Source organism: Styela clava, chromosome 4, assembly GCF_964204865.1.
Source record: "Styela clava chromosome 4, kaStyClav1.hap1.2, whole genome shotgun sequence".
NCBI lineage: Eukaryota > Metazoa > Chordata > Ascidiacea > Stolidobranchia > Styelidae > Styela > Styela clava.
The window spans coordinates 19171704-19198453 of record NC_135253.1 but is presented as its reverse complement, the minus strand read 5'-3'; the positions used below and the strand labels follow the sequence as shown (position 1 = coordinate 19198453).

Here is a 26750-nt window from a genome sequence, read left to right as displayed (position 1 = left end):
CATATCCAAATTCCAATATACCTAAATTTGTAATATGTGGTTGACAAACCAGTATTTGTTGGTTGTTAATCTTTTTGACTCTCCTAATGCTGTAGCCCTAATGCTGCGGTCCCACATTCCAAATGGCCTAATATAGAAACATTTGTTTGGTTTTCAAAATGAAACCATTTTCTATAATATGCTGTCTCCGTTTGGCTATCTTGTTCGCTCCACATTGCACTACGTACAAGACCAAAATTCGTCTTGATTCTAATTTAATAACCATTATTCTAAAGAATCCTACCAAATATATGCACGTAGTTAATATTTTTATTTCTGATTGTGAAAGGTTGTTAAATCACCCTTACCGATGTGTTATATATACCTAATGCTGTGCTCCTAAATTCCAAATTACCTAATATAGAAACATTTGTTTGGCTTTCAAAATGAAACCATTATCCATAATATGCTGTCTTCGTTTGGCTATCTCATTCGTTATATTCATGATGACTGATAAATCACCTTGGATACTGACTAGTAATATCATTATAGAAATTTTGCTCCACATTGCCCTTTGTACTTGCATGACCAAAATTTGTTTTGATTCTGATTTAGTTACCATTCCACAGACGAATCCTATCCAAATATATGCACAGAGTTTATATTTTTATTACTTATTTTGAAATGATGTCGAATCTCCCCTACCAATGTGTTATATCCCCTAGAGTAGTTTTTTTGCGTGTACAAATTCAAGTATACCAATTTTGTAGGGTGTGTTTGACGAACCACTGTTTGTTGTTGTTAATCTTTTTGACTCTCCATGTTGGTTGCCCTAATGCTGCGGTCCTAAATTCCAAATTATCTAAAATATGAACATTCGTTCGGCACTCAAATTGATACAATTTTCCATAATATGCTCTCTACATTTGGAATCCTCATTCGTCATATTTGCGATGAATGATAAATCACCTTAGACGTTGACTACTGATGTCCTTATAGAAATTTTGCTTCACGTTGCGATTTGTACTTACATGATCAAAATTCGTCTTAAATATAATTTAATTACTTTTTTTCAGCCGAATCCTATCCAATTATATGCACAGAGTTTATATTTCAGATGGGAAAATGATGTTGAATCACTCATAACGATTTGTTATATCTCCCAGAGTAGTCTCTTTTCGTATGCAAATTCCAATATACCTAAATTTGTAGGGTGTGTTTGACAAACCACTATTTGTTGGTTGTTAATCTTTTTGATTCTCCATGTTGGTAGCCCTAATGCTGTGGTCCTAAATTTCAAATTCCCTAATATAGAAACATTCGTTTCGCACTTAAAATGATATAATTCTCTATATTATGCTGTCTCCATTTGGCAATCTCCTTTGTCATATTCATGATGAATATTAATTCAACTTGAACGGTGACTAGTAATGTCATTACATAGAATTTTGCTTCACATCGCTTTTTTAAACTTTTTTTTATACTATTTTTTTTTATACTTAAAATTCTTCTTGATTGTAATTAAATTACCATTTTGTCGACGACGAATTCTCTCCAAATATATGCACAGAGTATATATGTTAATACTGATCATGAAAATAATGTAAATTCCCCCCTCGGCGTACCTTCCACATTAGCTTTGTTTTTACAAATTCCAATATACCTAAATTTGTAGGGTGTGTTTGACAAACCACTATTTGTTGGTTGTTAATCTTTTTGATTCTCCATGTTGGTAGCCCTAATGCTGTGGTCCTAAATTTCAAATTCCCTAATATAGAAATATTCGTTTCGCACTTAAAATGCAATTCTCTATATTTTGCTGTCTACATTTGGCTATCTCATTCGTCATATTCAGGATGAATGATAAATCACCTCGGACAGTGACTAGTGATGTCTTTATGGGAATTTTGCTCCAGGTTGCCCTTTGTACTTACATGACCACAATTTGTCTGGATTATATTTCAATTACCATTTTTCTATCGAATCCTCTCCAAATATATGCACAGAGTTTATATTTCTGATTGTGAAATGATGTTTAATCACCCTTACCGATTTGTTATATCTCCCAGAGTAGCCTCTTTCCGTATGCAAATTCAAATATACCTGAATTTGTAGGGTGTGTTTGTCAAACCAGTATTTGTTGGTTGTTAATCTTTTTGACTCTCCGTGTTGGTAGCTCTAATGCTGTGGTTCTAAATTCCAAAGAACCTAATAAAGAAACATTCGTTTGGCTTTCAAAACAAATCCATTATCTATAATATGCTGTCTCCGTTTGGCGATCTCATTTGTCATATTCATGATGGATGATAAATTACCTTGGATAGTGACTAGTAATATCATCATAGAAATTTTCTTCACATTGCCCTTTGTACTTGCGTGACCAAAATTTGTCTTGATTCTGATTTAATTACCATTCTACAGACGAATCCTATCCAAATATATGCACAAAGATTTTATTTTTATTACTGATTGTGCAATGATGTCAAATCTCCCTTACCAATGTTTTATATCTACCAGAGTAGTCTTTTTGCATGTACAAATTCAAATATACCAATTTTGTAGGGTGTGTTTGACAAACCACTATTTGTTGGTTGTTAATCTTTTTGACTCTCCATGTTGGTTGCCCTAATGCTGCGGTCCTAAATTTCAAATTACTTAAAATAGAAACATTCGTTTGGCTTTCAAAATGATACAATTTTCTTTATTATGCTGTCTCCATTTGGCTATCTTATTCGTCAAATTCATGATGAATGATAAATGACCTTGGACGGTGACTAGTAATGTCCTTATAGAAATTTTGCTTCACTTTGCGCTTTGTACTTAACATGACCAAAATTCGTCTTGAATATAATTTGATTACTATTTTTCAGCCGAATCCTATCCAAATATATGCACAAAGTTAATATTTCTGATTGTAAAATGATATTGAATCACCCTTAACGATTTGTTATATCTCCCAGAGTAGTCTCTTTTCGTATGCAAATTCCAATATACCTAAATTTGTAGGGTGTGTTTGACAAACTACTATTTGTTGGGTGTTAAACTTTTTACTCTCCATGTTAGTAGCACTAGTGCTGCGGTCGTAAATACCAAATCACCTGAAATAGAAACATTCGTTTGGCTTTAAAAATGATACAATTTTCTATAATATGCTGTTAGGCTATCTTATTCCTCATATTCAAGATGAAAATAGATCATCTTGGATAGTGACTAGTAATGTCATTACATAGATATTTTGCTTCACATTGCTTCTTATACTTACATGAACAAAAGTCGTCTTGATTCTAATTTAATTGCCATTTTGCAGACGAATCCTTCTCAAATATATGCACAGAGTTTATATTTTTAATACTGATTGTGAAATGATGTCTAATCTCCCTTACCAATGTGTTATATCTCCCAGAGTAGTCTCTTTTCGTATGCAAATTCAAATATACCAATTTTGTAGGGTGTGTTTGACAAACCACTATTTGTTGGGTGTTAAACTTTTTGACTCTCCATGTTGGTAGCCCTAAGGCTGCGGTCCTAAATACCAAATCACCTAAAATAGAAACATTCGTTTGGCTTTAAAAATGATACAATTTTCTATAATATGCTGTTCCATTTGGCTATCTTATTCCTCATATTCATGATGAATGATAGATCATCTTGGATAGTGACTAGTAATGTCATTACATAGATATTTTGTTTCACATTGCTTCTTATACTTACATGAACAAAATTCGTCTTGATTCTAATTTAATTGCCATTTTTCAGACGAATCCTTCTCAAATATATGCACAGAGTTTATATTTTTAATACTGATTGTGGAATGATGTCAAATCTCCCTTACCAATGTGTTATATCCCCTAGAGTAGTTTTTTTGCGTGTACAAATTCAAATATACCAATTTTGTAGGGTGTGTGTGACAAACCACTATTTGTTGGTTGTTAAACATTTTGACTCTCCATGTTGGTAGCCCTAATGCTGCGGTCCTAAATTTCATATTTCCTAAAATAGAAAAATTCGTTTGGCACTCAAAATAAAACAATTTTCTATATTATGCTATTTCCATCGTATTCTCGATGAATGATAAATCACGTTGAACGGTGACTATGTAATGTCATTATAGAAATTTTGCTCCACGTTGCGTTTTGTACTTACATGACCAAAATTCGTCTTGATTTTAATCCAATTACTCCTATTCTGGCGAATCCTCTCCAAGTATATGTACAAAGTTTATATTTCCGATTGTGAAGTGATGTTAAATCACCCTTTCCGATGTGTTATACCTCCCAGAGTAGTCTCTTTTCGTATGCAAATTTTAATATACCTAAATTTGTAGGGTGTGTTTGGCAAACCACTATTAGTTGGTTGGTAAACTTTTTGACTCTCCATGTTGGTAGCACTAGTTCTACGGTCCTAAATTCCAAATTGACTACCGTAATATAGAAACATTCGTTTGGCTTTCAAAATAGACCATTATCTATAATATGCTGTCTCCATCTGGCTATCTCACCTTGGACGGTGACTAGTAATGTCAATATAGAAATTTTGCTCCACGTTGCGTTTTGTACTTACATGACCAAAATTCGTCTTGATTTTAATTCAATTATCATTATTCTGGCGAATCCTCTCCAAGTATATGTACAAAGTTTATATTTCTGATTGTGAATTGATGTTAAATCACTCTTTCCGATGTGTTATACCTCCCAGAGTAGTCTCTTTTCGTATGCAAATTCCAATATACCGAAATTTTTAGGGTGTGTTTGACAAACCACTATTTGTTGGTTGTTAAACTTTTTGATTCTCCATGTTGGTAGCACTAGTGCTGCGGTCCTAAATTCCAAATTGCCTTATATAGAAACATTCGTTTGGCTTTCAAAATGAAACCCTTTGCTGTAATAGGCTGTCTCCATTCGGCCATCTCATTTGTCATATTCATGATAAATGACCTTCGATAGTGACTAGTAATGTCATTATAGAAATTTCGCATATTGTACTCTGTACTTACATGACCAAAATTTGTCTTGATTCTAATTTAATTACTAATTTTCAGACGAATCCTATCCAAATATATGCACAGAGTTTATATTTTTATTGCTGATTGTGAAATGATTTCAAATATCCCTTATCAATGTGTTTTATCTCCCAGAGTAGTCTTTTTGCGTGTACAAATTCAAACATACTAATTTTGTAGGGTGTGTTTGATAAACCACTATTTGTTGGTTGTTAATCTTTTTGACTCTCCATGTTGGTTGCCCTAATGCTGCGGTCCTAAATTTCAAATTTCCTAAAATAGGAACATTTGTTTGGCATTCAAAATGATACAATTTTCTATAATATGCTTTCTACATTTAGCAATCTCATTCGTCACATTCATGATGAATGATAAATCACCACGGACAGTGACTAGTGTTGCATTATAGAAATTTTGCTCCACGTTGCGTTTGTACTTACATGACCAAAATTCGTCTTGATTTCAATTCAATTACCATTATTTTGGCGAATCCTCTCCAAGTATATGTACAAAGTTTATATTTCCGATTGTGAAGTGATGTTGAATCACCCTTTCCGATGTGTTATACCTCCCAGAGTAGTCTCTTTTCGTATGCAAATTTCAATATACCTAAATTTGTAGGGTGTGTTTGACAAACCACTATTTGTTGGTTGTTAAACTTTTTGACTCTCCATGTTGGTAGCACTAGTTCTACGGTCCTAAATTCCAAATTGACTACCGTAATATAGAAACATTCGTTTGGCTTTCAAAATAGACCATTATTTATAATATGCTGTCTCCATCTGGCTATCTCACCTTGGACGGTGACTAGTAATGTCAATATAGAAATTTTGCTCCACGTTGCGTTTTGTACTTACATGACCAAAATTCGTCTTGATTTCAATTCAATTACCATTATTCTGGCGAACCCTCTCCAAGTATATGTACATAGTTTATATTTCTGATTGTGAATTGATGTTACATCACCCTTTCCGATGTGTTATATTTCCCACAGTAGTCTCTTTTCGTATGCAAATTCAAATAAACCGAAATTTTTAGGGTATGTTCGACAAACCACTATTTGTTGGTTGAAAACCTTTTTGACTCTCTGTGTTGGTAGCACTAGTGCTGCGGTCCTAAATTCCAAATTGCCTAATATGGAAACATTCGTTTGGCTTTCAAAATGAAACCATTTTCAATAATATGCTGTCCCCACTGGACGATCTCATCCTTCCTATTCATGATGAATGAAAAATCACCTTGGATAGTGACTAGTGATGTCATTATAGAAATTTTGCTTCACGTTGCACTTTGTACTTACTTACATGACCAAAATTCGTCTTGATTTTTATTTGTTATCTAATTTTCTAAAATATCTCATCAAAATGTATTTTCATAGTTCTAATTTTAATACTGATTATTAAATGTTGTTGCGATCTCCTATCCGAATTGTTATATTCATGAAAATAGTCTTTTCGTGTACAAATTCAAATATAACAAAATTTGTAGGGCTTGTTTGACCAGTCTCTTTTTGGTGGCAATCAAACTTTTCGATTATCCAGACTGCTCTTACTGCCAGATTCCTGCTTGCCAAATTCTCTAAAATAGTTGTATTCATTTGACACTAAAGAATGGGCATAGGGCGTTTCAGAGTTTTCTGGATCGCGATAGGACCCCATCTACAAGTCCTAACGAGTGGGTCAACCGACACCTCCTGGGTCCACTTGGAAGCTCGGTAGAATATTAAGACAAATTTGTAGGAAAACTATTTTCTATACAAATTAGTTTTGATTGTTGAAATATGCAATGTTGTCTATTTTTTTTGTGTGTGAAAATAAATAACTATTTTTTTATTAAAAAAATGATTTTGTTTGCTATTTTCGAATTTGACAGTATCTATATTGAGATGACAGATCACTTCGGGTTATCGTTAAATTACGTTTTCCTTCCCAAGTTGAACTGTCCGTATTAGTCAGCTATATTGAAGAGTGCTGGATTGAGTTATATTGAGATGACAGATCACTTCGGGTTATCGTTAAATTACGTTTTCCTTCCCAAGTTGAACTGTCCGTATTAGTCAGCTATATTGAAGAGTGCTGGATTGAGCACTAAGCAAAATAGGACGCGCTCGGTGTATCAAAGAAAGGGGGTAACCACAGAAATTTCTGTTGACGACCCAATTGATTTGCTCAGTATTGGCGTAGAGCAGCGGAAAATGTTCAGGTGGTACGCGAGCAGTTTTGAATTATTGCAACAATTAAACTTTCTAAAATAAGTCGACAACGCTTTATCTTCCATGCTGTATGTATTCGCTGTACGGCCTTTATGCATCTTTTCCCGGGCATCAATTTCCTTGTTTATTTCCATAACCATAATCAATCAACAAAGGGTCAACAATGATGTAACAATTGCAATTTCTGCAGTCGCTCAAACACTTCTGTCCCTCAGACAGATATTCAAGTATGGTTGTAAAGTAAACATTGCCTCGTTTTTGTAGTTTAGCGGGTTTTTTGTCAGTTTTCAGTGGTGTTTCGAAAAAATAGTTGTGAATTAAATATCTTGAATATTTTAGTTGCTGTAATCAAAATGTCTCACAAATGCTGCAATAGACTAGTCTAAACTAAGCTATTAGTGCCCGTAAGCGTCACATGATTGATTATTTTTAATGAAAGTGAGGGTTTCAAACACGTAAATAAGCTCATAAGCGCCAACACATCAAAACATTCTAAAAATAAGTATAAAATTTTTTGCAATAGTAAAATATAGGAAGAATTTGTCTGGGGTCAAAGGTCGGAGAAACGTTCTATTGACCAGCCCAGTCTTTAGCTATTGTCCACGAACGAATCGAGATGGACTTGTTTTTGTCCGTCTTGCGAATTAGGTCACAGAAGATGTAGTGCCGCATTATAAAATGCTCCCATAGAACGTTTCTTGTGTCATTGTTCCCCACGCCATTTTTTTTTCTTTTTCGGTGGTACGCGGACAGAGTAAAAATCAGTGTAAAGTGGAACGCGGTCAGAAAAAGGTTGAGAACCACTGGGGTAGAGAGATACATTGCACGCGCAATTTACAGCGTGTAATATTTAGTGCCTGCGGGAGTATCTTCAAACTAGCATTGCCACACCAATTTCAACACTTTTTGGTGCACTAAGTGTTTTATAAATTTAGAAACTGTGAACCAGAGATAACACGATCAGTTTGCACAGGAGATAGAATAAATCAAATTGATGAATCGAATGAGTTTTTATCATATAAATTTAGAATTGTTACAAATTTTAGATTATTGATTTGGGGAAAATTTTGAAATTTTCGAATTTACAAGTTATCTATTCTGGGACCCGAATTTGGCATCAACCAAGTAGCATAGGTTGATCAGATTCATGCAAAGAAAATGTGAAATCATTGAAATTTCATGTTTTTCGCATATTTTGATTTTGACCAAATGGGAATTTTCGGTAACGGATTACACATGAATGCAAACATTTTTTCTTAACTCAAATTGTGGGATGTAGATTGTTTAAACTGAAATAATTTTAAATAATGAATAAAATTTCGTCCCTCCTAATTGAATAGACAAGCTGTTGTGGTTTAAGAATTGCATAATTTCGCGTTCTTTTGCCTATGTCGATTTTGACCAAGTTGGGATTTCCCAGTAACGGATTGCATAATAATGCAAATTTGGGTTCCGAACAACCCTAATTGTATGATGTACCACATATTTACTATTGTACTTTTCAATAACAAAATTTATTCCCTCTTGATCGGAAAGACATGTTGTTGTAGTTTGAAAATTGTGAAATTTCATGTTTGCCATCTATGTAAATTTGATAACATCGTAGTTTGTGTACAAGGTTAGGGTTAGGTCCTAATTTAGTTCCGATTTTCCTTATTTCAGTTCAGTTACGAGTTCTGGACTGTCTGAGTTAGCCAAGCGAATATACCCTCTGCCCATAGGCTTTCGTCCCTTTACGCAACTTGATGTAACGTGGGCAAACAAAATTAGTTATTACTTATCTATCTTGATCGGTAAGTATGTTGACAGGTATTTGTCTGTCTGTTAGACACTTTCGTATGTTACGCAATATCTCACAAAAGAGAGGTTGAATCTGCTCCAAATTTTGCATGCGCATTTATCTCATCTCGGACCAGATTCCTATTGATTTTGGATTAATTATGTCGTATAATTATTGAGTTATTTTTTAATTAATATGACTATGGATATATGACTTATTCAATAATGGATAACACATAGATGCAAGACTTGGTTCCCTACAGTTCAAATTGTGTGATAAAGATTACATATATTAAAATATATATCAATAAATAAAATCTCGCCCTTCCTAAACCGATAAATATGTTGTTATAGTTTGAAAATAGTGAAACTTTACAACTTTTGGCTATGTCGATTTCAAATAAATAGAACATTTTCAGTAACGGATCGCACGTTAATGCAAAGTTTTGTTCCCAACAACTCAAATTGTATAATGCGCGACATATATACTACAATAATTTTCAGTAATAAAAGCTCCCTCTTTTTAATCGAGAGGAATTGCTGCTGGGATTTGAAGATTGGGAAATTATATGCTTATACCGAGTTTTATGATGTAAATTATTTTCGACAATCAGTTACACCTAAATGCATTTATCCCCAACAACTCAGAATCTCGTATATGTGTATAGTTGATATATCTGAATAATTTCCGCTAATAAAATTTTTCTCCGCTCGTGCGGAAGCAGCGTTGACATGGTTTGTATTTTGGCATTACTCATTTTAGTTCTATTATTAGAAAAATCGATTTTAACATGCTCAATTCGTAGGCTTATCTTTGTGTAAGCCTTTTTTATTTGACTTTAAATTTGCTGACTGCTAATTTTAAATCAGCAGTTTTTTTGTATTTTTTATGCCAAATCCTTTAATAATAAACATGCTTTCTTTTTCGGGGCTGATAGTTTCGTATGAGGAATTTTGTCATATAGAACAGGGGTTCTCAAACTTTTGGTGTTACGGAACCGTTGAAGAGGTTGATTATTATTCACGGATCCCACATTAAATTTTAAAAATAAAACAAGCAAAACAACACATTGTTACTTGTGATGAGCTGGATTGTCCATTAGGCGAAATAAGCACGTGCCTAAGGAACCAAGGATAATGGGGCACCACAGAAATTTCCATATACGAACCGCAATGAATGCATTTATAATAGAATGGAAGACTAATTGACCATGGTCTTCACATTGATGAGCTGATATTTCATCGGATTCGAATGAATAGAAAGATACATAGCACGCGCAGTTTACTACATTTCATCTTTAGTGCATGGGGTAGCACGTTTTACCTGTCGCGGGCTCTTCAGCAGGGGCGAGCCAAACTTTTCTGCTGCCCGGGGCGAGTTTTTGATAATGATGCCCCTTATACCTAACTTCAAAAATATTAAATGAATTAAAAGTCAAGTAAGATAGGAACGTTTTGTTTTATTGAATAAGTATTCAAACTAGACAACAAACTCACGTGTATAAGTTCAAACTCATTCATTAACAAAAAGCAAGTCACTTATTTCTATGTCCAATCGCTAATTTTCTGGTAACAAATGTCTGAACGACAGCCTTCTTCACCTCGCTCTTCAGGAATTTCTTTTCGATGCTAATCAAAGATAAACTTGACAGATGCTAATTCGACATCGAAAACGAATATTTTCTATCTGTTTTAACTCTGGGAAAGATCGTTCGCAACTAGCAATTGAGTAGCCGATTGTGAGTAAGAAACAATATGGGGCATTTGCACCCATGAACGTTTGCATCCATGTAACCTACATTTGCAGTTTACACACACGAACATTTGCACCCACGGAAATTTGCACGCGCGTATATTTGCACCCCCAGACATTTGCACTCATGTACGTTCGGATTTGCGGTGAGTTCGTTTTCATTACTAAGTATAGCATTAGGAGGTCCCTGTTTCGGCACAAATAGATATATAAATTCTTTAATAAAGACTGGTATCAATGAGTGTAAATGTTCGGTGCAAATGTACATGCAACGTTGGTGCAAATGTACATGGGTCTAAATATTTATTGGTTTAAATTTTCATGGATGCAGACATACAGGCTGTATGTGGGTGTTAAAAGCTGCGGATGCAAATCTCCGTCGCTACAAAAGTATGCAAATGCAATTGTCCTGGGTGCAAATGTAAATGGTGTAAAGATAATGAAACCCAATGATTATACTGTGTTCTCATATATTTTAATTGCATCAATCATAAATTAGTACAAAAATAGCTGTGGTAGACAAGGCTAAAATAATTTACCGGTAGGCCCACTTTCAAATAACAGGGTTGAATATTTTAAATCAAAATGATTGTTTGAAACATATAAACTAGTATGAGGGAGGCGGTTAATCGCAAAATTACCCTAAAATGAGCTCCCAAAATGTTGCAAGTGTAAAATAGAATAAGAAGAAATTTTCTAGAGTCAATGGTCGAGAAAACATCCATCGTTCACTCTCCATCATCACAGTCGGTCACTCATAATGTCAGCTTTTGATTTAATACGAGTCGGGAAAAACATGTATAACAACGCCTACTCTATAGCGTAGTTTTGCTGCCCTCCACAATGTGCTGACAAAATTTAAGGTTTTTTTTTAGTGTGTATGATATCATTTCAATCTTCAACCATCATTCAACAGGGCATAACGTCGCTCCAATTCTGATCTGAGATGTTTTATAAATTCAGAAAAGTAAACAAGAAATACGACGGCCAGTTAGCACAATAGACAGAAAGGATTAAATTAGTATTTCTCCTTTGACAGTCAGAAATTTGGTTTGCACATTTACTAATTTGAATCATCTTAGCATTTTCATTAAAACTAAACTAAAATGAAACACAAAATTACAAGGGTAATTAACACATTAAATTGTTAAAACAACGCACCTCATAGTCCCGGATGAACGCTTTCAATTGAAGTATGAATACACCTGCTTCGAATCAACGAAGCATGTTCAATGTAATTTTTCGGGAGTAATTAGCCTCGTCATAGGCTGCCAAGCGTGACGTCGTTAGTTAAGTAAGAATCTAATCAACCCGATACTTGCCAGTAGCTGTAGCTCAGGGGAAGCGTAGAGACTTGGTCAAACATTAGGACCGTGGTTCGAATTCCACATGGTAGATTTAGTCGTAGGTGTTGACCAGCAGCCTGGGCAGACGGTCGAGGCGGAAAGGGGCCGGTGAGAGAGCAGCAGCCAAATAGAGCAGAAGATGGGACGGTCGTAGAACCCAGCGGGGCGGGGTAAAAATGAAGCGAGGATTCAAGTAAGAGTGAAAATCAGCGTGGCTACTAAGATAAAGAAAGTAAGTTAAACAAAGTTCGAGTTCGATGTTCGAGTGAGCGATAATAAATCGGCGGTAAAATAAGACGAGGTTAAAAGTTAGCCCCAAAAGTTCAGCTATGAAGCCAAAATAGGCCCGAACGAAAAAATAGCCAGAAAAGAAAAGTGGGGGATTCCAACAAACCACACTAGCCTGACGGGGTTGAGGATCTCATTGATCGGGGCGGAAGAGGGAGCGAGAGTGAAAATTATGTAAAAAAAATTTACGGATATAAAAAAAAGAACGAAAAGGGAAAAAAACCCACCCAAAAAAGAGAGCCAGCCGCTAACAAAATAATTCTAACAAACCACACTAGCCTGGCGGGGGATGAGGATCCCAGCGATCGGGGCCGGAAGAGGAGCGAGAGTGAAAATTACTGATGTAAAAAAAGAACGAATGTAATAAAAAGGGAAAAAATAACGAAAAAGCGGAGATATATAGTGGAAAAAATTGAATTACAGAAAGATATGAAAGAAGCCGAAAATAGCAAATAAGAAAGAAACGTGGGAAATTATACTGAATATTGCGAAACACTCACTCTATGTTGTAATTTGAGGTGAGTTATTCAATAAAGGAATGAAAACGGTAAATGGCTTGCTTGTGTTGAGATTTGTGTGGGGAATAAAAACGCAAAATGAAAAAAAAAGATAACGAGCGAGAGTGAAAATTATACGAATGTAAAAGGCCCAAAAAAATTATGTGAGAAAGAAAGAGCCAAAAAAGCCCTAACGAAAAGGCGTGTCAGTATAATGGAAAAAGATTGCAAAAGAGAAAAAGCGGGAGTGAAATTGTAGGTTATGTAGGATTGGCAGCAATGAAAAATTAAAAAGATACAGAAGTATCGAAATTAAAAACGTTATTAGTGAAGGTGAGTAAAAATAGTATTCGAGGAACTAAATAATAAAAATTCGGCGAGGGGCCTAAGAAAAACGGAATTTATTAAAAAAGCAAAGTGAAATAAATTAGAGGCCAGAAGCAAGAAAAAAATTAATCATGAAAAATAACACTGGCCGACAAAAAATTTTTTTTATGATGCCTAAGATGTTTTAACCGTTTTTAACAAATTTGAGGGCGCTGATTCCAGAAATGATGTTACTGTTTTTCTGTCTGTGTATATTTCATTTTACATGATGTATTTGTGCAAATCAAGTATGGTTCGTTTACAACTTCTTTTTATTCATTAAAAGAACAGTTATGATATTTAGCTTAGATTTTAATTTTCTTGTTTTCGCGACGGTGAATTTCATGCTTGCTCACCATCATATCTGGCAACACTGTATAGATATATTATTGTTCAGTTGATTTTGATTCATTTTCCCGGCAATTGTACCGTAACCATGCGCCATCAATTGCCGGACTTTGAGAGATTCTTGTGCTGAGTTAGACATGGATATGTGTGTTTAGGATGCCTTAACTTACCGTATAACATTGTCAGAACGCCAGCCCACACTCGTTTTTGTTAGGCCATATTAAGAATTACTGGGCCGTGCGCAGTACGGTACCGTATTGCATTTGCGTTGTGTATATCAGATATGGTCTCTATATTGTCAGAGGGGTCTCATGTAGTTTCCTACTTAACATACTTCTAGCGGGCGTAGCACAACAATTTTTTCATGTGTCAATCCTAACCCCCACCTGACTAAGCCATCCAAATATTACGTCTCTGCGACGTCACAGTGACGTAATTGAGACCTTCAAACTATACGAACTCATCCAAGACGCTCACGTCTGCGCACCTGAAATCGAACGGCTATTTCTCTCGTTTTTACGTCGCGACGATTCCAATACTGCAATATTAGAGAGATCGCTGATGTTAGTAAGTTCTTTATCGTCGGCGCCGATGCCATTTCGGGCGATAGTACGTATATTTAACAAGCTCTATGACGTGACTGTGACGTCGTGGTGAAGTAATTTTTGGATGGCGTAATTTCTGGTGGGGGTTAGGATTGACATGTCAAAAAATTGTGATGCCCACTAGAAGTATGTTAGGTAAGAAACTACACGAGACCCGGCCTGGCTCAACAATTTTTGCATATGTCAATCCTAACCACCACCTGACTACGTCACCGAAAAAGTACGTCATTGTGACGTCACAGTGGCGTAATAAGGCCCACTTAAGTATGCGGATCGCTGTCCAAAACGCGCAGACGGTCACCTGATATCAAGCAAGCTATTTCTCTCGTTTTCTCGTCGCAATGATCACGATATGAGAGAGATCGCCGGCGTTAGCGAGTTCGTTTTCTGAGACGGGGATGTCATTTCAGCTCTATGGCATGATGGTGTCGTCGTAGTAATGTAATATTTGGATTGCATAGTCAGGTGGGGGTAAGGAATAACATATGCAAAATTTGTTATGCTACACCCACTGGAAGTACTTGTGGTACTAAATTATACTAGACCCCAAGTTTTTATGTAATAACGTTTATAAAGTTAGCAAAATAGTTGGTTAACCCGTTGACGTCAGGCTGAGTGTGGGCCGGGGTAACTTTGGTGTTGTTGTCGACTGCTGTGATGCTGTCAAGCATCATTTTTAGCTTTTTCTGCATCTACAGATCTACCAAAAACCGAGATCTTGTCACCAAGAGTTAGAGTTGCAGAATTGGCTGACAATTATCTACTGCAGTACCGGTATTGAATTTAACAATAATTGAAAATAAAAAAATTTAAATATTTAAAATATTGGTAGGCCCTCTAGATTCTGAGATTAGACTTAACTTAGACTCTAGATTCAACTTGAAAAACGCTGGAGGTACGGTACCGGTTCCGTATATAAAACTGTAAAATGTGGTTTGAAAGATATCTAGGCCTGTAGGCAGATAGGTATGTTCCGGTATGTTCAGATGTTTGTTTAGATAAAAATTCTTCCCCGATCTGTCAGTCCGTTCTGATAATTTCTTGAATTTGGGGTTTGTTCTGGTAGGGTGGGTTACCCATTTTGCGTCCACGACCTATTCGCGACCATCAACTTCATCTATTAAATTAATACAGAAAAAATTAACAAACCACGACGATATTTCTCACGCGTTATCGTCCACTTTTCCCTCGTAGCTCTGCGAAATAACACTAAAATTCCGCCACAAACAAAAAAGTTACGACCGAAAACCCGACCGAAGAAAGAAAACGGATCTTTTTTCCATGTCACCAAATACTCATTGTCCCTTTAAAAAAGCTTTAAAATTCATACAAATATAAGAGATAAAAAGATGAAACTTGGCAGGTGGGTAGAGTTGTGTTTCTTTAAACCATCTTTAAAGTTTCGCGTTTCGACATTTAAAGGAGTGTGAATAGGGGGGTGCGCATTTCCAATACGTCGATAATATCTTTGTCGACCAATTTGCGACCACCGTGTTTTTGTCTGTTTGATTGCTGTGATGTGGTGCTTTGTTTATAATTTGACGAGTTTTGTTTGAAATAACCATGTTCTTGGATTATATGACAGATAGAAATGCAATTACAGAATTAGAAGCCCATTTTTTTCACGCATGGCTGCGTATGCCCTAGTCTCGGCGCAGCAGAAACGATGTTCAAGGCTTGAAATCCATGGTCGCACACTGGTCGTTCGGTCGCAAATACATCTTCAGAGTGTCATACTTTGGTGGTTTGTATAGCTTTAACCCCTGGTTGTAGAGAGTTAATTCGAGGTTTAGCGTGTAGAATAAATGCCAATGCACCTACGGTGAAAAAATTAACGGGTTAGAAATATTGGTTTTTGTTTTGTAGCGGTTTGAATGAAATTGTCCGCAGACTGGCTCCACCACCCTAATTGTAGAAACCGAGATTAGGCAAGTTCCATCATCTTTTATCACTGTTTGCTGCGACTGTATTCTCAGTCTGTCAGTGCTGCAGATGCAGTGAGGTCTGGTGGAGGGTGCCTCATTCCAGCATTAAGTCATTCATCAATCTAGTGACTCTTGTTTAGATCTGAGTTAGCCTAATTCCCGAATTCTCTCAATCAAAATTTGATCAGACTTTTTTCAAGAAACTTCTATTAAAAACTTCAGAAGGCTGGGAGGTATATCCATCCATTCTGCAGTGTCCAATGCCTGCTGGCCCAAGTGCAGTTTTAAGTATTCTGCAGCTGCCGCAAAACCATGGTGGTATTTCCATACCATACCGCTACGGCCAAACCTATGGCGACTGACTTTTTAGCTGCCACAAACCAACGATGAGCTGCCGTTGCCGCGGCAGCAAATTGAAAACCAATGGCAGGTAAAATTTTGCTGCCCTAACCACGGCAGGTGGGCGTAAAGACAGGACTGTCCCTTATGGTGATAAATATTGGGTAAGTTGGGACGTTTTTTCTTATGGATACAATTTTGATGGATTTGGGGTGTGACATACAAGCATTTTTAACGTTAGCAATGCATGTAGACTACTCGGGTCATTTTAAGCAATTGTTGACGTTCATCAATTTTTCAAAAAGTGCATTAAAAGTAATTGTTTTGTATTTTTGGTGATCTCGACGTATGTGTACCAAGATGGCGCACAACCTGAACATAGTATGTGTACCAGGTTAGGGTTTAGGTTGTGCACCATCTTGGTGAACATAATTCCGGAACGCCATTTTTTTTTATATCATGGTGTTGTTGATAGTTTACACAAAATGTCCTGAAATGTAGAAATTTTGGATACAATTGACGTTTTTTGAGATGACTCGTAACAAAAAGTGTTTGATTGTTTGGTACAGTTATTTCATTTCAAAAAGATGCACTGGACTTAAGTTAATAAGCAGTGCTGTTGGACATGTCTTTACCTATTTAACAATTTATTGGTAGAATTTTAAGAGATGATAAAGGCCGCTGTTTCGAAGTGGTAAAATGTCCTATAGTGTCACATCCTGTAGAGTCACGTACAATGTGCACATTATCGTCGTGGATCTACAGTGTTACATTAAGTAACTCGAGTGGCACATGGAGGAGTCCTTTTGTTACTGCACCAGAAAATATTGAGGGCTCCTGCTGTACCATCGCGACAATTTACAACACAACATAATGAAACTATAGGCCCTTTGAATATTGTTGAATACCTCTAATTTCTGAATTTTGAATATCCAATTCTGCAATTGGGTAAATTCACAAAGGACTTCCATAACAGAGAAGACTTGAAAAACAAAATTTTTGCTAGTTCCTTCGTGATTAAGTGCCAATCGTAGTTCACTCAATAAGTATGACAGTATGAAGAAATGCTGAGAAAAGTGGGTTTCTAATGAGGATTTATATAGGAGCTTTCTGTTTAAGATATCTATCTATGACTGTATGAGCAAAAAGACTAGTAAAATCTGGAAATTCAGTGAAGACAAAAATTAAAGCAAGCTCTTCAAACTATTTGGGGCACTCCAGAACCAGAAGTATGTGTACCAATATGGAGGTAACTAATTTTGTTCACCTACTTTACATCAAGTTGTGTAAAGGGACAGAAACCTATGGATGTATAGTCATAGTGTATGTAAAATAAGGGAAATTAGAATAAAATTATGGTCTAACCTGGTACACATACTACGGGAATACTGTATTTGGTGCTCTCTCGTTCTAAAATCACTTGTGATGTCATCCTCAAGCTAACATTAATGTTGTATTTGTTCAGATTTATAAGTATTATCTTTAATAAACTTTATTTTGCTGTTCGAATTTGCCTGAATACATATCTTTATTATTGGAGTAAAGCGTAGGAAATTGAAGAATGGAGGAGACAGTTGGAATTGCTATGCTGCTCTTTGTTGCAGTGGCACTGGTAAGAATCTGTTCAAGCTTAAGCATCGCCATCATCTAGTACTTACAGTCTTTATTTCAACTTGACAGCTAATTATTAATGATGCAGCAATTTTTTTTTATTCAGATTTGACCTCATATTTGCCATGGGTGGTATTAAGGAAAATATATTTCTTTTTGACGTTTATAGGCCTTCGGAAAGAAGCCCTTGATACATAGGAAGTACTTATTTTAAGAGTATCGTAATGACTGTGTTTGGGTATTCAAGGAATTTTCTAGAAAACCCACAATTACAACATCCTGAATGTAAATCGAAACTTGTATCCTCAGGGCATAATATGTAATTCCTTCTGTAAAAAATCATTATCGAGATTTCGAAACCTAAAGGAAAATTTGCTTGAATTAAAAAAGTTATATTATATTATGAGCATACTGCTCCCAGGGCTACTGTGATCATGAATTCATAAAGTTAGTCCCGATCTGAAATTTCTAATTACATGCTGATCACTTCTTTTCCAAATAATAATGATGCGTCTTATCTTGATCGAAACGGAAGTTCTCAAATTTTTATTAAATTGTTGTTTTCAGAATATCTTTAGTAATCGATCTATTCTGCAACAAATTTGTTTTAGTCGCAGCTGCTTCTATTTCAGCACATTACATACTCAATCTGGGTTATAAAAACCCTTTTGGCTTGCTTTAATAATAATATAACTATTCTATGCAATTTGGTGTTACATTTAAAATGTAAAAATGTGTTTATATGCTATTGAGAATGTTACGTTAATAAATACTTACCGTGGTGACTATAAATACCACAGAATATGCATAACAGAATCTTGTGATGACAAGGCACATTGAAAAAACGCATTAACTAGGAATATTGTTAAAAGTCCAAATAATATGTAGCTTTTAATTCAGTTGTTGAAAAAGCATTTTTGGAAATCCCATCATTTTTAATGTGGCTTCTGTTATTCTCAACTGGCTCAAGACTTCTTTCTTCAATAAGTTCAGTTTATTAATTAATGTTTGGTGCTGCTTCATCTGCATTATTGATATTATTGTGAGGGTCGTGTAATAGTTTTATTCGAAAAATGGCATTATGGTTCCTTGTGTTTGCTTGGTCTAAATTTTTGTAAAATTGTTTACTGAGGTAAGGATTTCTACATTGCCCAACCTACATTTGTATTTTGAAATCAAATATTCACCATTTGCCTAGCCTATGATCCCCAATTTACACCAGTTATTATTCAAGGCTTCAGAATTGCTTTGTAATAGTAGGGTATTCATTAAATACCCTTTTGTACTTTTTAATTGGTTATTGATTTCAACCAAAGGGGTGAGAATGTCTTCCCTTTGGAATTGTGTATTGATTTCAGTCAGTTTCACTTCACCCAAACCAATCAGTAGAGCAATTAGGGTATACTGGATCAAAACTGTACGATGGAATGAGTATTTCATAATAATATTTGAGGGATATACAAAAAAGAATGTGATGCGTATTTGAAACTGACTCTAATTTATCTCTGAACTTTCTAATTTTTGAAATGACTCCTGGCTCCAATGGGTTATGTCGTGTTTGAAAATTTTTAAATCAATTTCCCAAGTCTTTTTTTTTTTTTAATTTTAAAACATTCAAAATTGTGATTGCGGGTTTTGTTGTTGTTAATTTTTCCGAATTAATTTCAAAGGTTGTTAAAAATGTAAAGATGTTGGTAATAATATGGTACTGCCATATTTTTGAATAAGAGAGGGAGATTTATTGTTTCATCAACCAGAAAACAAGCAACGGTACAAAAAATATATCTATAATATAAGTTAATTCTGTATAGACTGAGCTGGGAGGAGCGATACAACCATAAGGTCATCCGAGCCAGCTCTCCCAATGTTAAAATATGTTTTATAGAAAAAAGCATTTAAAGGAAAAAAATGAAATTCTATACCAATATTCAGATATTTAGTTACGCCACATTGATGGTTTTCAGAAGTCATATAATTCATATTCTAATAATAAAAGCTTGTAACAGATGGGTGAGCAATCTATTATCAAGGTATCTATTATGCATGCCTATCAGGTATGCTGGTCTCGTGATCCCTCGGGGATTCTAATGTAGGATTAAAGAAATTTACGCTCGAATTAGCATTCATAGCATGACTGCTGTTTGCTAGAGATACGGAAAGTCATTACACCTTTCATAATTGAAATGACATTGTCAACAATTGAAACGACTTTATTTAGCATAAATACATGTATATATATTTAGCATAAATTGGGTTTCATGCTTAATTCCCTATGAATACAAGAAGCCAAATGAGTTCAGCATACTCTTATGTAGCCTATCAAATTTTGCAATTAGTGCTCCATTTCTCAAGTGCAGTTTTAAGTATTCTGTGGCGTCTGCAGCTGCTGCAAAACCATGGCGATATTTCCATACCACGGCCAAACCTATGGCTTTTTAGCTGCCACAAACCAATGACGAGCTGCTGTTACCGCGGCAGCAAATTGAAAACCAATGGCAGGTAAAATTTTGCTGCTGTAACCACGGCAGGTGGGCCGTAAAGACAGGGCTGTCCCTTATGGTGACAAATATTGAGTAAGTTGGAACGTATTACTGATGGATACAGTTTTGATGGATTTGGGCTTAGGGTTTAAGTAGATATAATTCCGCATGATGAATTAAAATCTAAAATCTGGTACATTAATTTGTGAATATACCGTTAATACTGAATAGCGCTATAAAATCATGGCAGGAGCTGCCGCGGTTTGTTCGTGGCAGGAGCTGCCATGAAGTGGAGTGTAGAGTGAAACTGATATAATAAACACACATATATCTAAATTTTGTCCAATGCTCAATTTCATAAGTATGAAAAACGGAAATTACTTTCTTTAATAAGCTCCATACATATACTTAAAGTAGCATAGTGATACGGGCTTAATATCACAGGTATAGCAAAATCGTATCCATTTTTAGATTCCAAGTACACTATGTTGTATCTTCCTACCTTCGCATAAATTTCCTATTGAGCATTGTGGATGCATATTCCGGCCAAATCATTTCATTAATTTTTTCCGAAATATATATAAATCTCATATTTTCATGTTTTGAAAGTCATTCGCACTATTATAAAATCAACTTTCAAGCTGTTTTTTTTTCAAAAAAGTTAACAACTACCGGTACAATATGCAACGATGGTATCAGGATGTCAGTAGATGAATAGTGGCCATAGCTAAATTCTTTTGTTCATTCGGTCTCTACCATTGTTTGTGTAAATACAACTGCACTATCAGTACTTGAAAACATTTTTTCTCAAATAACAAATATTTTAAGTTTTGACCATGCATGATTAGGTAATGTTTTTTTAGGATATTGCAGTAGTTGTAGATTGTAATTGTAGCCAGTGTCAAGCTTGCAATGCCCGATTCTTCTTTAGGCAACTTATAAATTTGACAAGAGATTTAAAATTATTGACCATTTTTGAACATTGGTGACAGCAGGAAATATCCTCCAGGTCTAGTTATATACAATAGCGAATCATGACTTCCTTCATGTTTCCTTCTATTCATATCAAGTGTGGTTGACCTTATTAAAAATGTCTGCAAGTTTCAGTGATGATATAACATTTACAGGAATGATCTAGCAAAGAATTTAAGTATAACTTCTGAATATTTTTAAACATTTTCGTTTTACCAATCGTAATACGGACTGGCCATAAACTTTACTAAAATTTATCAATAATTTTTTAAAGTGCTAAAGAGACTTTGTGAACAACCTGTATGTTGTTGGGATATGAAATTTTGAGTGTGGGGATGGAGTATGCAAGGCTTGCAATAAAAGATCTTTAATTGTATATTTGGTTATGCTTGGCTGGTACATGGCTTTACTGTACTTCATTTGCACTACCATATAGGCACATGGCTTTACTGTACTTCATTTGCACTACCATATAGGCTAATCTTGCCTGAACTTACTGAAAAAAAAATTGAAAAAAATGAAACTGATGAATGGTTAATTTGGCTGCAGACTATAAAGACCAATTTTGAGTTTGTATATTTCCAAATGAACTTCAAAGTGCTGTTCAGATATGCTTATTGGTTTTCCAAATTTTCGCAAACTAATTTCATTATGTAGGATTCAGCGGTTTTGACTTATATTCATCACTGTAGTTAATCCTGTTTACCACAAAATACTGTCATATATTTTTATGAGAAATACTTCATAGAAAGTTGTTTTCTCGTTTATGTGACTTATCTGAGTTATTATGCAAAAAAAAGGTTTGGCGAGGCTGTTATTAATGAGGCTGAGAATTAAATCTTGTATCAAGTCTAATACAGATAGAACTCCAGAAAACATACAAATCAAAAACGGAGAATTCTAGTGAGCGAGCAAAACCTTTGAAAACATAAACTTCATGCACCAACACCTAAACAAATACACACAAAAAATTAAGCAAAAAAACACAAACCTAAGTTTAATGAAGCTTGGGCCAGAATTTAACCAAGAAAAATTTGTACTAAATCATGAAATTGATCCATATACCAATTCCACATAAGATTGTGTGTCATATAGGATTTACTAGTTGTGATTTGACGTAGAATAAAAGATCATTCTTTGTACCTTATTTGTCTACCACAAATCGCTGTAATACAATTTGAGAAAATGTCTTTATCACTCATATCACACGCCATAGTTTAAATGAACCGTGAACAATCAATACCCATTGTCCTGGTAAAATATCTAGAAATGAAGAAAGATAGAAATGAATTCGATATTGAAATATCAAGTAATTGAAATGTAATTTTATTGTTATCCTTGATTTTGTCAGACCTATTAATCATCTGTTCAGATAATTGAATCTGATTTATTTTAATTTAAATTGAATTAATAATAAAGAATGCCTAAATAAGATATAATCAGCATCAACAACTTGCTTTGCCTACTGTGGAAGTTTTAGCTTTTTATTCATTGATATTTTTCCCTGAAATGGAACTAAACTTAAAATTTATTCTGAGTGTTCCAAATTTTAACATGATATCTTCTTGGAATTGATAGTCTGAAAACTTTGAAACACAATACATTGTGTAGACAAACACTTAAAATTCGTGACATTGCCGTCTTGAGAAATCTTTCTGAACTTGCCGATTTCTATAGGGAGATCCTTGTCATACTTAATGATAATTCGACTGAAAAAGGGCCTTCCGGAAGGCCCTATTTTAGGTCATTTTTACAATAAATTTTCACAGTACTATATAGCAGAAAAACTTCTTAGTTTTTCAGCTTTGAATAGTTCATTAAAGGTTATTTACAGACACTTAACAGCTACTGCACATATATAGTTTTTATTAGTCTGCTCAACTATTGAAAATAAGAACTTTTTGTCACCTATGAAAATTTTTATATATTTTTCAAAAATCGCAATTATGGGCAACCCAGGTATTAATCGAGGCACTTTTTTTTACTGTTTTGCAAGTTTCTATAGATTTACAGCAATTGCAATGTGATTGGAATGAACTGCTACCACTCGATAATGTTGTAAATTTTGTATAAACATGTAGACAAAAGGGCCTTCCGGAAGGCCCTATGTTTTTTTTACACCTTTCAACTATTTTGACCAAATTGAAGACTACAGGGCTTTAAAAGAAAACAATAAAAGTTGTAGTTGCAAGCCTGACGATTACCAGATGACATAGTCATTATTTTGTCTTCATATCTCCAACTATAAGCAAGTTACCTAGTTTATTGATCAGAATATTAGATTAATTTTTGTTGTTCCGGTGTCAAAAAATATTTTCTTCGTAATTGCAGGTACTTTTTTTTGCACGAGGCATGATTTCATGTTGGTTACTTGATTTATTGAGAAACAAAATGCAATACAGAATGTTTAATGATATAAAAAAGTTGGACATTACTATAGAAAATGTTAGGGCCTTCCGGAAGGCCCTACAAAAATAATCAGTTATATGTGTCGATGTGGACCCTTAATATTGAGAGGAAAGCCTGTTTTTTCGAAGGGAAGCTAAACACAAATTATCATTTTATGTTATTGATTAACATAATAAATATATTTAGATTAAGTTTAAGCTATACAGAAGAATATTTCGAATTTAAAAATTGATTGCTACTATATACAGTATCATTATAATTTGTGGTTGGATGTGGTTTCTGGATTGATACTTTTTCAAGTTTTTAGAGAAAGCTAGAATGAAATTTTATGATATTACATTGTGAATTGTGATATAATATTACAGTGTGTGAAATAGACTATAAAGATTTAAGACCTGGAGTTTCAGATGAAGTGAACATAGAAAGAACTTAAGAAAGATTCGAATTAGGAAAATACTTTGTGCGCAATGCAGAGAGTAGCTTTGGTTTGAATGAATGAAGAACAACCAAACAGCAGTTTAGGAAGAAACCAAAAAAGACTGAGAGTTAGGATTCTGAAGTTGAGAAAGAAAAGGAAGTTAGTGAATGTGCTGAGTGCTTTCTTAGCATGCAGCACAGACAGTGACAGTGAACTAACAGAGATGAATGTATTTTCATTCTTAGACGAGGAAAGTGATAGAGTCTGATTAATAAGACATAGAGTCTGATTAAGACATGGATACAATCCCCTTACAGCAGAGAATGATAGGCAAAGTGGAGACAGAGCCTTAGGATGAATTATTGATGGTGTAGTGAGTTAGTTGCCCATCCAAACTTCCAAATTTTTTTGAAGATAGATTTGATAAATAGATAACTTTAACTAGCTAGAAACAAAATGAGAATGGCACTCTGGAAATATCCCTAGACTGCAAGTAGCAGAAACTTATTTGAAATTTGTCACTGTCATCATTATAATGTGGGTACTGGATCCTTTGGTTTCTAAGATGCGTAACTAATGCGCTCTTGTGACCACTGTCAATTTAGAGCAACATGGGTTTTCTACTAATAAATGCTCATCTTTGGATGTTATATTTCATTAATAAAGACAACATATCAACCAAATCTGGCATGATATTCTTTACATGACAAGCAAACATTTCAAAAATGTAACTTTCTTTTCAGATAACATGGCTTAAAATAATATTTCCCTTTTTATTTGATAGTGGTACATGCTCTAATTACTGAAAATAGAAGTTTTTTAGGTTTCCAGATACCGGGTCTTAGGGCCTTCCGGAAGGCCTTTTTCAAGAAAATTTTTGAAAGGGTCTCCCATCCATCATGTTGTTTGTGTTAGTATTAATTTTCGAAGTTTTTTTTGGTATTAGGTATTTGTGTTCTGGGTTTTTAGAGAAAAAAATGTACCTAACTGAATATAGTTAAAACAATAATCCCTCTTATAAAACTGATCGTTTAAAATTATTGATGAAAAATTTATAATTTACAAAAAAAATTGTATTTGCGCTTTTTTCTGTTAGCAAATTTAATTTTTCAGTGCAACAACATGATACAAGAAATTCATAAACATGAAAAAATTAGATCACAAAGGTTTTTTTATCTGAGAAATGAGGATTTTAAAAAATTGATTTTTTTTAAATTTTTCAAAAAATTGAAATTTTTATTAAAAGTAAATAGGTCAGTGATAAAAAACTAAAATGTTTTATAGAAATTGTAACCCATGATTGTGCCCATGAGTAACTGGCAATCAATTAATACCATAAGCTAAAGAAAATTCAAAATCAAACTACACGAAATCAGGTTTCAAAACTATTTGATTAAAAGGGCCTTCCGGAAGGCCAAAAGACCTTCCGGAAGGCCTTTTGTCGAATTATCATTAAGATTTCATGGCAGGGTAAAGGTTTTTTAGTAAAAGAGGCAATGCTAAGTGCGGACTTAAACCTAAATGCCACTGAGGTATTAGTACCCATAGATGGCACAAATTTGGGAGGAATTAATTTTTAACAGAGTTAGGCTACTTATTATCAAAACATTGCCAAGATTTATTCAAATCCATGCTTTAATATCAGTACCTAGCAATGTTCTTTGTATCTTACAGTAAGTTCTAGATATTACATAAGCCTAACATCAAATCATTTCACAATATGAATGTAATATAACCCGATGCTATACTGTTACACTAATAACATGGCACTCGTTACGGCTCGTTTCGTGTGTATTAAATTCACATTTAGTGGTTGATTTTATCATATTTGTTTGTATTCACGGTTTTATTCACTTCATAAAAACTTCGTCATAAATCGGCAAATGTTTACATTTTTTGAATAAAAATAGGTTTGGCATATTTGTTAACATGGGATAGGCTTAACATAAATGTTATTTCAAGTTTACCATTAGGGTCATTGGCCTTCAATAAATCATAACCCAATGATTAGTAATAGATTAGTAATAGACTGAATACATACGATTTAGGCCAGGCTGAATTAATTATCGTATTTGAATATATAGCTTACATTTGCAATAATATCTTTATTAATTCCAAAGTAAGCATAGAAGGACTAGCACAGTAGTGTCTCTAGTCAATATTAGAAGGGTCCATGATATTTAAAAGGAAGGACTTTTTCAAAGTAAAAAATTTTTCCCTATTCCAAGATAATTTACGAAGTTACATTCCTGATTTTAATACCTTGATATGAAAAAATCTTTTTGAACTTTCCACACACATAACAACTACCTACCGTACTTCTTTCTGAATTAATGAAAATAGAAGTCAAATACTGCTTTGTGTAGCAAATACCATATTCATGATTCTTGTTTGTCAACAACTCCACTGGGAATTTAAATAATA

General features: G+C 34.5%; 1 protein-coding gene across 2 annotated transcripts in view; it reads left to right on the top strand.

Annotated features, from left to right (window-relative positions):
* The first annotated feature begins 17893 nt into the window (after positions 1–17893).
* LOC120325716 (amyloid-beta precursor protein-like) overlaps positions 17894–26750 on the top strand; it is a 38519-nt gene continuing 29662 nt past the window's right edge. For both annotated transcript variants that reach the window (XM_078111445.1, XM_078111446.1), the window contains exon 1: positions 17894–18048. In XM_078111445.1, coding sequence (XP_077967571.1) covers positions 17998–18048 — 51 coding nt within the window. In that variant the 5' untranslated portion in view covers positions 17894–17997. The remainder of the gene's footprint in view (positions 18049–26750) is intronic.